Source organism: Podarcis bocagei (genome assembly GCF_964188305.1).
Source record: "Podarcis bocagei genome assembly, chromosome: 16".
In the NCBI taxonomy this organism is placed as follows: Eukaryota; Metazoa; Chordata; class Lepidosauria; order Squamata; family Lacertidae; genus Podarcis; species Podarcis bocagei.
This window is the reverse complement of record NC_138142.1, coordinates 7,507,664-7,520,779: the sequence shown is the minus strand read 5'-3', so window position 1 is coordinate 7,520,779 and position 13,116 is coordinate 7,507,664. Positions and strand designations below refer to the sequence as shown.

The 13,116-nt window shown below is 47.0% G+C and overlaps 1 protein-coding gene across 2 annotated transcripts in view; it reads left to right on the top strand.

Moving 5' to 3' along the window:
• LOC308575781 (transmembrane protein 132D-like) overlaps positions 1–13,116 on the top strand; it is a 465,450-nt gene that overhangs the window by 319,549 nt on the left and 132,785 nt on the right. For both annotated transcript variants that reach the window (XM_081174743.1, XM_081174742.1), the window contains one exon: positions 239–422. In XM_081174743.1, coding sequence (XP_081030869.1) covers positions 239–422 — 184 coding nt within the window. The remainder of the gene's footprint in view (positions 1–238; positions 423–13,116) is intronic.

Here is a 13,116-nt window from a genome sequence, read left to right as displayed (position 1 = left end):
TGTTTTATGACTCTGGCATGTTGAGTCATGTGAGCTCTGTCCTATTGTAATAGCTATAACAAGCGCTGGGTTCCTAAATCTGGATGCTGGACTTGAAAATGGTTTCCTTGGTTCTGTGGTTTATTCAAAAGGTGGTTGTTCCTCACCTGGGTAACAAACAAGGTGGCATAGAGATGAATTCTTACCACAATGTACCATGCACACTGACAATGTTTTCCCCTCCTCTCTCTTCCTTCAGCACCAATGCTCCACCCTCTGAGATCATGCAAATTGATTTTGAAATAGAAGATCTTAGTGAATTGCCAGACACCCAACTTATTACGTGGCAAGTCGAGTATCCAGGAGACAGAACATCTGACCTTGGCATCTCCAAGATCTACGTAAGCCAGAAAGATCTAGTTGGTGTTCTTCCATTGGCGATGGTAAGAGAAACCGTTTACTGCCCCGGTACTGTTTAGTGTGCAAGCACAGTTCTAGACCATATTGAACAGAAATGTGACCATTTTCACATCTGTACTCTTTGCAGTCTGGAGTTATGGAATTCAGTTGAGCATTTGGATAAAGATCTTAACAGCATGAGCAATTTGATGGTGGAACCCGTTACCTAGTGAGGTAGTAAGTTCTTGTTGACTGGAGGACTGCAAGCAGAGGCTAGCCAGAGAATGTTCTAACTCTGAATTTCCAGAATTGAACGGGGTGTTGGAACAGGCAGCTTACAAGACTCTCTCCAGGTCTAGAATTCTACAGTATGATTCTACTAGCCAGCGGTGGGAAATGGGAAGATGTCCTCTTCTGCTATCTGCCCACCACCAAAGCCTTGCTTACAGGGGTTATGGAAGATCTTGCAGGCACCTGGAAGTCACTCCTATAGCCTCTTATCCTCATTTTTCCAACAGTGGCAGGCAGGGTGCCACCACCCTTTAGACCCTGCCACCCAAGGTGGCTGCCTCAGTCCGCCTCATGGACGGGCCGATCCTGCCACTCTGTGAATGCAAAAGTCAATGGTCTACAACACACCATACAGAAGATTGTGTAAAAGTGTGTCAGACTATGGAAGATATCTGTCTCTTGTGTATAGTTTATGTAATTCCACGTTCAGACGATTGGTCCAAACATAATCCCAGTGGATTAATCCCAATATGGGCAATTTGGGAGCTGCCCCAATAACCTCAGCATGCTCTCCCCCACCCCCCACCCACCTGCCTTCTTATTCACAACCAGCTACTGCCGGTCAGTGTAAAAAATACTGATGAGTTAGGAAACTCCCTATTCCCCTCACAGAGCTACAATTTCCAGAGTCCTCAGAGAAGAGCGTTTGACTGTAAAACCACTCTGGGAATTGTAGCTCTGTGAGGGGAATAGGGAGTTTCCTAACTCATCTCCGCAACCGTAAGTGATGACAGTCCTCAGTATTCTTCGGGAGGAAGCCATGGCTGCCTAAAGTGGCCTGATACGGCTTTAAATGGATAGTGCAGATCGCTGGAAGAACAGACCATGAAAAGATTGAACACTTGGCATTGTTCAGCAGTTTCTAAAGGCTGTGAAATCAAATCCCTCTTTTTCATAACACCACTTACAAGGATAGCTCTGTAATTGTGGGGCAGGCGAGGGAGTTGTTTAATAAATGGGCTTTTTGACCGTGGCTCATTGGACAAGACAATTGGACGCCCCTCGTTCTCTCTAGTGTGTTCTTTGCCCCAAATTACTGTGCTGGCTGGAACAAGGGATATCATCTTCCAAGATTTTTTATGCCCGGAGCTTACTCTTTGACCCATTTATTAAAAATATTGACACATGTTATTATTTGGAAAGAGGAAAGAAATAGACTATATGGGGGAGAGAGATACCGTAATTAATATTTGAGTAAAAAATTTTGAGGGGAGGTGAATAATAGGAGCCAAGTGGTTGCCTAGTGACAAGCAGTTAATTATTATACCATTAGTCAAGGTTGAAGAGTGGTTTGTGCCATGGCTTTAATCTGCCAATTTCAGAGGAACTCGCATGTCACCTTGGCACTTAATGGTGCCAAATGCTATTGCATTTCTCTCTGATAGCTGTATTTTTACTTTTATTTTTTAAAAAAGAAACAAGAACAACACAAGACTCTTTTCTTGTCTGCTGGGTTACCGAATAGAATTGAAAAAGATAACTCTGCAATCAGGGTGTCAGAAGGTGAAGAAGTGAGAACACACAGCTTTAGATCAGGGGTGTTAGGAAACTATTTCTTTCCTGGAGGGGGGCCACATTTCCTTCCAGGCAGCTTTCTAAAGGCCACATGCCAGGGGTGAGGAGAGACAAAAGTGGGCAGTGCAGCCAATGTATTTTTTTCCATACACACAAACTCCTACACCTCTGTCCTCCCTCCAGGCCAGCTAGAGACATTATAAGAGTTCAAGGACACATTCCAGCCAGGTGAAAAACACTGGAGGTGGGTGGAAAATACCGTATTTTTTGCACCATAACACTCACTTTTTTCCTCCTAGAAAGTAAGGGGAAATGTCTGTGCGTGTTATGGAGCGAATGCCTGCGGGTGGCGGGGGGGATCTGCTGCAGTCGTGAGCAGAGGATCCATGGTTCCCCTTCCTTCCCTCCTCCGTGGTTACAAAGCATGGATCCACATGGATCCTCAGGATTTTTGCATTCGGCTACTCCACACTCACTGTCAGATCACATGTCTGTGGCCACAGCATGAACCACAAAAATCATATATCCACTATTTCGTTTAGAATATTTTTTTCTTGTTTTCCTCCTCTAAAAACTACGTGCGTGTTATGGTCTGGTGGGTGTTATAGAGCGAAAAATACGGTACATGGGGGGTGGTCCTAAATGAAGAGGACAGGCGGGAAGCATTTGGCCTCCAGGCTGTAGGTTCCCCACCCATGATTTAGATGGGGCATCCTGGAGCCCTCTAGATGTTGTTGGACTACAGCTCCCATCATTCTTGATGCTGGCTGATGGGAGTTGGAGTCCCCCAGCATCAGCAGAGCCACAGCTTCTGTTTCAGATTGATGCTCTGCTGATCCCCCTGTCTCAAGTCATTCTAGGGTGCTGGTTGTTTGATGTGGTTGACGGTGGCTCCCCATTTGCAGAATGCAGAGAGGCTCTCCTGGCACTATCACTATCTGCCTTCAGGTGCCAGTCAAAAACTCTATAACCTTTGAGAAGCGGATGGGGTGTTTGCAATGTATTTTTATTTCCTCTTGATTTTAATGTATCTAAAGGTAAAGGTAAAGGGACCCCTGACCATTAGGTCCAGTCGCAGCGCTCATCTCGCTTTATTGGCCGAGGGAGCCAGTGTACAGCTTCCGGGTCATGTGGCCAGCATGACTAAGCCGCTTCTGGTGAACCAGAGCAGCGCGGAAACACCATTTATATTCCCGCCGGAGTGGTACCTATTTATCTACTTGCACTTTGACGTGCTTTCGAACTGCTAGGTTGGCAGGAGCAGGGACCGAGCAACGGGAGCTCACCCCGTCACGGGGATTCGAACCGCCGACCTTCTGATCGGCAAGTCCTAGGCTCTGTGGTTTAACCCACAGTGCCACCCGTGTCCCTTTAATGTATCTATGTGGAATTTATTGTCTGTTTGGCACTTTGGGCTGCCCTGGGCAGGAAAAAACAACTTGCAAATTTAATAAATAATAAATGCTAATCATAATAATGTGTTGTTAAATCTTCCTAACCTCCAGGGCAGCAAGCAGTTGGGTATTTAAAAAAAAACCCTTCTGCTTTAACTTTATTTCATTTCCTTACAGCAAAATGGGTGTTTTGCTGTGACTGCTTTGTCCCTTCGCCTTCCACAGCCCTTCTCTCCAGTGTTTGCTCTCTCTTTTATCTTCATACCTGAGGATTATTGAGATGCAAGAGGTGGAACCAGATGGCAGCAGCTGTTGATATTCTGGTGCTCAGTTGATCCCCACCAGAATTGTTGGCCGATGATAAAGAATGGGGGGGGGGGAATCTTGACATGGTTTGCAACCTTCCTGCATTAACAGCGGATAAACACACCAAGGTTGGGACATTCAGGTCAAATTTACTGTCTGCAAAGGTGTGTTTTGCTCAGATAAATCACTTCCAGCTGCTGGAGATAGAGCTGAATTATGATGGCCTGCCCAACTTGAGCGTTTAGGACAAATGGCCCATTGTTTTAAATTGGAGGACATCTTGGCACGGTGATGAGTACATAGATAGAAACTGCGGGTCTCTTTCCCCATCATATTGACAAGATCTCTTGTCCCTTTACTAAGAGGAGGCTATACTACCAATAAAAAGTACCCCATTTGGACTACAATGCTATCTGGAATGGGTGGGAAACATTTTTTCATCCCAAGGGCCACAGAACCTTCTGGGCAACCTTCCAGGGGCCATTTGCCAGTGGTGGGCAGAGCAAGAGACAAACGTGGGGGGAGTGATTTAATTTAAATGTTCCCTTTGTACAGCAGGCCTGATACCGCACACACTCACACACACTTTTCTCCAGGGCCGGACCAAGACATTTTGGCACCTGAGGCGAACCACTAAATGGTTCTCTCCCCACCAGTGAAGAAGGCCTGGATGAAGGGGTGAATGAAGGTCTACATCAGGAACACAGGGGAATAATGATTTACATCGGGATCTGCTGCCTCTGTGGATCCTTCCCCCTGAGGCGGTCGCCTCAACTTGCCTAATAGGTGAGCCAGCCCTCCATCGTGAAAAGGAAGAAGCCTTATCAGAGTTCAACAACTCATTCCTGCCAGGAAAAAAACTCACTGTGAGGTTGTGAAGCAAGGACCAGTGAAGGTACGCCATGCAGAGAGTTCTGAGGGCCAGGTAGAGAGGTGTGGAGGGCCACATCATGTCCCTAGACCTGAGGTTCTCCGTCCATGTTACAGACATTTCTCTAGAGGCAGGTGCCTTTGAGCTAGATATGCCAAGGATTGCACTATGAACCATATTTACTTCCTGTAATGGCAATGAGTTACTCGTGCGTAAACTGGTGCCTCTCTAGGCTAATTTGCCTTGTTAAACCTTTCTGACTGCACAGCCCTTGCTCATTGCGGCTGCCTCAGTCGCTGGCAGAATCCGTCAGTGGGCGTTTCTTGAACCTCTTCCAACATAAAAGTTGTTTGACACCCAGTCTCCTCCTCCTCTCACTGCGCGGGAGTCTTCTGCGCAGGGAGGGCATGGGCAGCGGAGGACCTGGGCTCTCCTCACTGATATCCAGTGAAGAGTCCTGGAGCCCTCTCTCCGATTCCCCCATCTGCCCCCCTTTCTCCCTGGTGTTGCGCTGATTGGCTTCCCCCTCCACTGAGCTGTTTCTCCCCCTGCTGCTGGGTCCTTCGTCAGCATCATCTGTGAGCCTCCCCTTCGCCTCTCGCTCTGATGTCAGTTCCCTGACATTTCCTATTCGGGGAATTTCTCTAGACCACACACCTCTATACCAGTGTTTCCCAACCTTTTTTGGGCAAAGGCACACTTGTTTGATGAAAAAAATCTCGAGGCACACCACCATTACAGCCCCGTGACGTCAGCGCGCAGCGTCACGCCGGGAGGGACGCACGAAAGTGTAAGTTTCAATTTTTTCCCTCCCCCTTGCCGGGGTGGGGGGGGGGGAGGAGGCAGCAAAGCGAGGGACTGAGGGACTCCTCCAACGACAAGGGTTGGGGAAGAAGAGAAAGGGCTATTCCGCTCCAGTCACGGGAGGGGAATATGTACTGGCCCAACTGGTGTGCGGTCTTCGGAAAGCGGGGTGCGGGAAGGAAGCCTAGGCTCGGGGTCCACCGACCTTGGCGGAGAAAGGCAACAACCGAAGCCTCCCAACGGTTTCGGGGGAGACGTTCAGAGCTTCCCTGGGAGTTTCTCAGCCTGCCTTTCGGAGGAAGAGGCGGAGGGGGCCTGGGGATGGCGGTGGCCTCAGCCTCGCCCTCCCTCCGTCCCTCTACCTTTGTAGTGGACGCGCAGGTTGTTCTGCGAGAGGCCGATGTAGCTGAATTTGTCCTTCGGGCTCCAGGAGCGCGGCAGCGGCGTCTCCTGCTCGTCCACGGCTGGGTAGAGCCGCTTGAGCTCCTTCTCCTGCTTGTTCAGGGCCGAGTCGCCGCCGTGAGGGAAGGGTGCCGGGGCGCTGCTGCTGCTGCTGCTGCTGCCGCCGCTCCCGGCAGGCATGGGCCCAGCTGAGGCGGCGGCGGCTGTTGTGGTGGTGGCGGCGATAGCGGGCGGAGGAGGGGGCGGCGGCGGGGCCGAGGTGGCCGGCGGCGGCGGGGGAGGCCCCAAACCGGAGTGAGACCCGGGGAAGAAGGAAGAGGCGGCAAAGAGAGGCTCCGCTTCTTCGGCTGAGGGACCCGACTGAGCTCGCGCGAAGGCGAGCAGGGGGGTTGGAAACAGACGGAGCCGATGACGAGCCGGCGCGTGCGTGCAGCGGCTGGCCTCGTAGGGAGCCGAGGGGCGGGGCTTCCTTTCTGAAGGAGCTGAGGGTGGGGGTCCTCCGGCGCCTTCGGCGAAACGGCGCCGGCCCAGAGCGCTTCTAGGAGGCTGCCTTTGTGCGCGACGTAAAGCCCTCTTTCCCTCCCTCCAGCCCCGTGTCACCTGTGGAAAAGGGGGCTGGATCCAGTGACGCAACTCGGAAAACTGTTAGGGAAGCCAGAGCAGGAAAGTGAGTGGGGGGCGGCGCCGCCGCTTTAACCCACGTTTCCTTTTTGAAAGAGAAACTTAAGTCAGTGTTTCCCAACCTTTTTTGGACTCGCCCGCCTCCCTCCAGGCAACACCTCGCGGCACACCAGGCAACACCTCGCAGCACACTAGTGTGCCGCGGAACACTGGTTGGGAAACACTGGACCATCTTTCAGAGTTGGTACGTGTGCCTGAAGTGCACATGTGCTCAAAGTGTAATGGAGCCACTTTCTTGCCTGGTGGGAGAGATCTGTGCATATAAACCTCTGATTTATACTGTGCAAAGGTAGACAGTTCCTCTACCCATTTTTCCCCCTTTTGGTCCCACCTAATACCTCATGCGGCCATTGAAAGGCTCGACTAAGCATTAAATCACACAGAATAAGCGAAGTTACCTCTTTATTTTAAGAAACAAGGTGTGCTCAGGAGTGCCAGAGCTAATGAGAATAGCAGCTCTTCTCAGTAGGTCTTGCCCCTATGAGACAGTTGTGGATGCTGAAGTTTCCCAAAGCTACCTAAGTCTCCTTCTCCCCCAGGTCCTTCCCAAGCAATTTGAGACGACGCCGGCCTGTCTGTCTTGGGTCCTCCCACTTCATAACTCTCCTGGTCCTGTCTCAGCAGTGGGGAGAGATGCCCTAGCTTCTTCTGCCACAGACTCTGCCGGCTCACTAAACCCTGTTACCTCTCTGGCTTCCGACACCTCCTTCTCTCCCCTGCTATATGGAGCTGAGGGTCCCATCCCATTGCATTATCTCTTGTAATATATACCGTAAATGTCTGTTTTGCAAATGTATTATCCTTTCAGAACCATGCTATATAGAAACATTGCATTTACAGTATATGCTTTATTGGTGAATCGCTTCCCACAAAAGATCTCGAAGTGATTTCATAACAAAAACAGCAATAATGAAAGCAATTGAAAACAATTCCACATGGAGAAAAAATTCAAATCCAATACAGATATCGCTTGCTGAAAAAGGTCTTTAATACATTTACCCAAAGTCCAGCTAGCTATCCTTTGAAATTCACACTTCTCTGAATTTTTGCCAGCTATGTAATGCATATAGTGGGGGGAATGATGATTAAAAACATATATTAGTTGATATTCTTACAAAAATGCATTATATTAGAGTAAATTGCTTACACAAATGTGTATATTGGTCAAAACTGCAACCCAAATGTGCTTAGGAGAAATTTGCACTAAAACACCAACTAATTTTATTGGGATTTTTAAAAATGCCAAATTACTGCAGACCGCATGTGAGTTTGGAAAAATGCTAAATGTAGAGTATTGAAACTGTCAGCATCTTCCAACTTACTGGGCTTCAACCAGCGCATCGACTGGCCTCAGGAATGGTCCCAATTTCTTCTTTCTTCCTGCATTGCAAGTTGTGCTCAGGCCTTTTCGCATCTCCTTGGCACCAACAGCACGATTCACATTTCAGACTTGATAAGCAAGCCTTGTTCTTTGCAGGATAATTAAGGTTGCTGGAAAACAAAGCCAAGCCAGCTGGTCATTCAGCCAAATTAAGAGCTTTCTTTCTCTCCCCCCCCCCCCGCCACCCCCTACAGACAAGTGGATTTTTTGTTCTTTCGATCTTTATCAGTGCAAATTCCCAGCCAGGATTTATTTTGTTCTCTTTCCCACTGACCCCTCATTTGTGGCACGGTATTTATTGATTAGTTTTCTCATTTTCCCCACCTCATGCACCCCCCCACACTTTCACTGAACGGACAGGGGAGGTTTGCTTACAGTCCAATTGATGGAAAACGAAAATTAACCTCGTTACTAATTAATTGGAGGCATGCTGGGAGGAGGATTTGAACCTCAATTAACCATGTGCAGAGCCAAGATTGGCCCTTGCCTAGGCAAGGAGTGAGGGCTGTAAATTCTGCTTCTGGGTGTTCTGTTCTCTCTCTCTCTCTCTCTCTCTCTCTCTCTCTCTCTCTCTCTCTGTGTGTGTGTGTGTGTGTCCAGCTTTCCTTTTTAACTTCTGTTGCTTCTGAGCCCAAATGAACAAACAATACAGTCGTACCTTGGAAATCGAGCAGAATCTGTTCCAGAAGTACGTTCGACTTCCAAAACGTTTGAAAACCAAATCCCATCAGATGTTTGGGTTCCAAAAGAACATTTGCAAATGGAACCTCACTTCTAGGTTTGAGGCATTTGGGAGCCAAAGCGTACGAGTTCCAGGGCGTTCGACAACCAAAGTGTGACTGTACTGATTTTTATTTGGTTTTTTTAGTAACAACTTTCAAGGACTTTCCTACCGCTTCACAAGTATTATTCTGGTTTGAAGCCTCACTTCTGAATTGACCCCTTTCTAGGGATGGGAGAGAAAGGTGTTTGGTCTGCTTTTCAGCATCCAGCGATCCCTGAATGCTTGCAAGGAACAGAGCTCAGCTTCTAACTGGCACTTCTCCAGATTCCACTGTGCATTTTCAGCGTGTGAAACATGCTCATAGCATGATGAGCATTTAACGACTTTAATATTAAAAAGATGCTTGCAGTTGCAGCCAGGAAGTGGCGGCATGCAATGGGTTCGAACAGGATAGAATTGGTGGATCATCTCTTCCCTCCCCTTTGTGTTTCCAAAAAGAAAGAAATGTTTCACTCCAGAAAGGGAGAAAGGATGCACATTTGCATTCCTTTTGCATATGTTAATTTATATGTGCAGGTGGAAAGGTAGGCATGATTACTCATTTAAATAGAATTATAAAATACAACTCCCCCTAGTGGGGAAGACGGTGACCAGATGAGCTCAGTGTGCTATACAAATGCTACCTGCTGGTGGGCAACTTCAAGGCACCTGCTACTCTCCCTTCTTAGGCTTCTTTAGCTTTAAATCAGACTGGGTAGCATCTTTTCCAGAAAACCTCTCCAAATAGCAAACTGTCATCTTTAAATTTGTTCAGCATTAAAGCATCTGCTTTGCACACAGAAGGCCCCAGCTTCAGTTGCAGGCATCCCTGGGAGAGAACTTAAACTTTGGAGAGTGACTGCCAGTCAGTGTCGGCAGTGCTGAGGTAGCTGACCAGTGACAGCTTCCTACATGGCCACCTTGCTTACAACAACCACATAAGGGTGGCCTGCATAATTATTCCCATTTTGCAAATGGAAAAGCTGAGGACACCGGCTGAAAGACACAGGTTTGCCCGCTGCTGAGTTCATGGAAGAGGTGAGATGATCTATAGCCCAGGCAGTACCTTACGTAGAATTATAGCAGGAAAGAAAGTAGACCTACGAGTGTGGATCACTCAAGCCAGCTCACTTGTGTCTTCGGTAGAAAATTCCAAGTTGATATCAGAAGGAAGGCAGTCCAAGTCAAAAGGACATGAGTTAGCTCAGTGGTAGAATCTCTGATTTGCATGCAGAAGGTCCCAGGTGCAAGACCAGGTGTCTTCCCTTAAAATTTAGAAGGGAGCAGTTGGTGTGAAAAGCCCTTCTATGCCAGAGATCTGCTGCCACTCAGTGTAGACTGATGAGCACAGAGTCTGTGCCTGATGTAGCATGGAATGAAATAACTACTTTTTCTCAGTCTTGAATCTTCTGACACTGGTCACATTCAGATTTTCAATCCTTCGATTATTAAACCAATATATCCTTACCTTATTCCCACCCACATGGTGCAGTTAGTGCTGGTGGACCCCCCCAGAAAATTAGCTTGATTAGTTGTATTTGGTCCTTAGCAGGTGGAGACATCACCTTGCTGACAAAGGTCCGTATAGTTAAAGCTATGGTTTTCCCAGTAGTGATGTATGGAAGTGAGAGCTGGACCATAAAGAAGGCTGATCACTGAAGAATTGATGCTTTTGAATTATGGAGGAGACTCTTGAGAGTCCCATGGACTGCAAGAAGATCAAACCTATCCATTCTGAAGGAAATCAGCCCTGAGTGCTCACTGGAAGGACAGATCCTGAAGCTGAGGCTCCAATACTTTGGCCATTTCATGAGAAGAGAAGACTCCCTGGAAAAGACCCTGATGTTGGGAAAGATGGAGGGCACAAGGAGAAGAGGACGATAGAGGACGAGATGGTTGGATAGTGTTCTCGAAGCTACCAGCATGACTTTGACCTAACTGCGGGAGGCAGTGGAAGACAGGAGTGCCTGGTGTGCTCTGGTCCATGGGGTCACGAAGAGTCGGATACGACTAAACGACGACAACAACAAGGTGTGTGTTCTGGAAAGGGGAAAGGTTGGCACCCTGAGACACTTATCAGGTGAACATTGTGGTTCTAGAAACTTGCATAAAGGGCCCTGGGGACCCACAGGGCAGGGTGTGGATTACTTCAAAGGATAGCATCACTCCCTGAGAGTTGCAGGTTTGTGGATTGGGAAGACCTGCAAGAAGTGTGGCAGGGAGAAAGAGGTATAGTTTAACACTACCTGGTCACCCTGCAAGTTAGGCTTACCTGATCACTGCCGGCTTGGGAGCCCGATAGAGGACTGAATATTTCCCGCATGTGGTTTTCCCAATGCAGTTCAGAAATTCTTGATGTTGCAGTTTAATAAAGTGGCCCTAGTTATACTCCATGCCGTCTGACTTGCCTCTTTCTTTCCGGTCTCTTGACACAAAATGAATCAACCTCAGAGGTTGCTTGGTTCTGCAGGGTCCCCCCCACCATTTCCCCCCTAAAGGGTAAAAATCCTTTCCTAGTAAGTCAACTGAGCAAGCAAACACCTCTGTGCAGAAACTAACCTTTAGCTTCTTAGATCTTTAAAACATTTGTTTTCACCCTAGGCAAATAACTACGTAGTTATCCATCAGGGGGTTTATAAAACTTCTGATGTGTCTAGTGTCTGGCAGATGGACTTCCACAATGACGATTTTACCAAAGACAATGTACTCAGATGTTCTAGTTATGAGAGGCCACTTTTGGAAAGGATGGAAATAGAAGGGTCCATTTTAATTACAGGATTCTAAGAGGAGAGGGTTGTCTTCAACTAAATAGGATGATGATGATAATGATATTGATATTGATAATGATGATAACTACTACTACTAAATAGTACTCAGAGTGAGTGGACCTATTGAAATCAATGAACCCAAGTTAGTCATGTCTATTAACTTGAATGGGTCTACTCTGAGAAGGACTAACATTGAATGACACCCAGAAAATAAACATATATCACATTATATTTCATCAGCATTATTCCTACACTGCCTTTCCATAGTAAGCTATGCTCAAAGCTCCTCGCAGCATCAGGGCATTTAACATAATTCACTAACAATTGCAAGACATAACATAATTTGTATAGCCATATGAACAATGCTCTAATGGAAACGTCTCAAATTAACAAGTGTGCAATAAAATTTAACAATCCTCTGATAATTCACAATAAGTTCCAACAAAAAAGGGGTAAGAACATGATATAGGTGTATAGTAAAAAAGAAGAAGAAGAAGAATGCATCTCCACAACTCAAATCTTTTCCCCAAAACAGCCCCTAAACCACTTTATTGGTCCCAAGATATCAAGAACAACAGAAGCAGACTTTGGAGCTTTAGGCAATCAAGTCCTGGCCCTCCAGGCCAGGTGGAAGTGGTCCAGATAAGCAGATCTTGCAGGGCTCACAGGACCTTTCTTCCTTTCTTCATTCTGATTCAGATGCCAGTCACTGATTTCTTCCCATAAATTTGAAATCATTTCAGGAGACAGTCAGGAGTAGAGTGACCGCTTATGCATCACCAAGTGAGAGGACAAGAGAGGGCTCAGATATCCACAGAATCCTAGAAAATTGTTGTGACCTACAATACTTCTGATAGCACAGCTGTTGTGCTGGATTTCGTATTGCACAACTATCATTTTCACCCTTACCCTAGCATGACAGCCCTTCTGCTAAGAGGTCAGAGGACATTAAATCTGGGGGGAAATTTCCAGTATGTGCCTGAATCCCTCTTGCAAAATGCTGGCAACCTGGAGGTAACCTGTGAGTTGATCTGTCTAACTGGAGAAATGGCAGGAACTGAACTTGGGATCTTCTGCATGAAGAACCCCTGACCTAAGACTCTTCCCCATTGCAATAGAGAAATGAATAGGTCACCCAGAGAGTTTGGGCTACAGCTCCTGATATTCCACATTGGATGAGGCTCTTGGAGTCCAGATTATCTGGTAGGCACCATGTTGGGGAAGGCTGGAATTAGGATGGGGGAGAAATTTGATTCAGCCTGCATGGAAAGTTGAACCTGCCCAATTTGCACTTTCTGAAACAATCCTGCAAGTGAAACGAAAAAGCTATCTTTTGAAAATTCGCAATTCTCCCAGTTTTGCAGTGCAATTCTCCAGCCACATAATGTGTATAAAAATGCCTATACTTGGGGAAAGTGTGCATAAAAAACTGTATAACAGTGAAAATAATGTGCACAATTTATATTAGGAAAGGTTTTATTAGAAAGCTGGTGAATTTTCATGAGGACTTAAAAAAAATCAAATCAAATCGCAAGCAGTTGTAGAGAACTGAAGACCGGGAA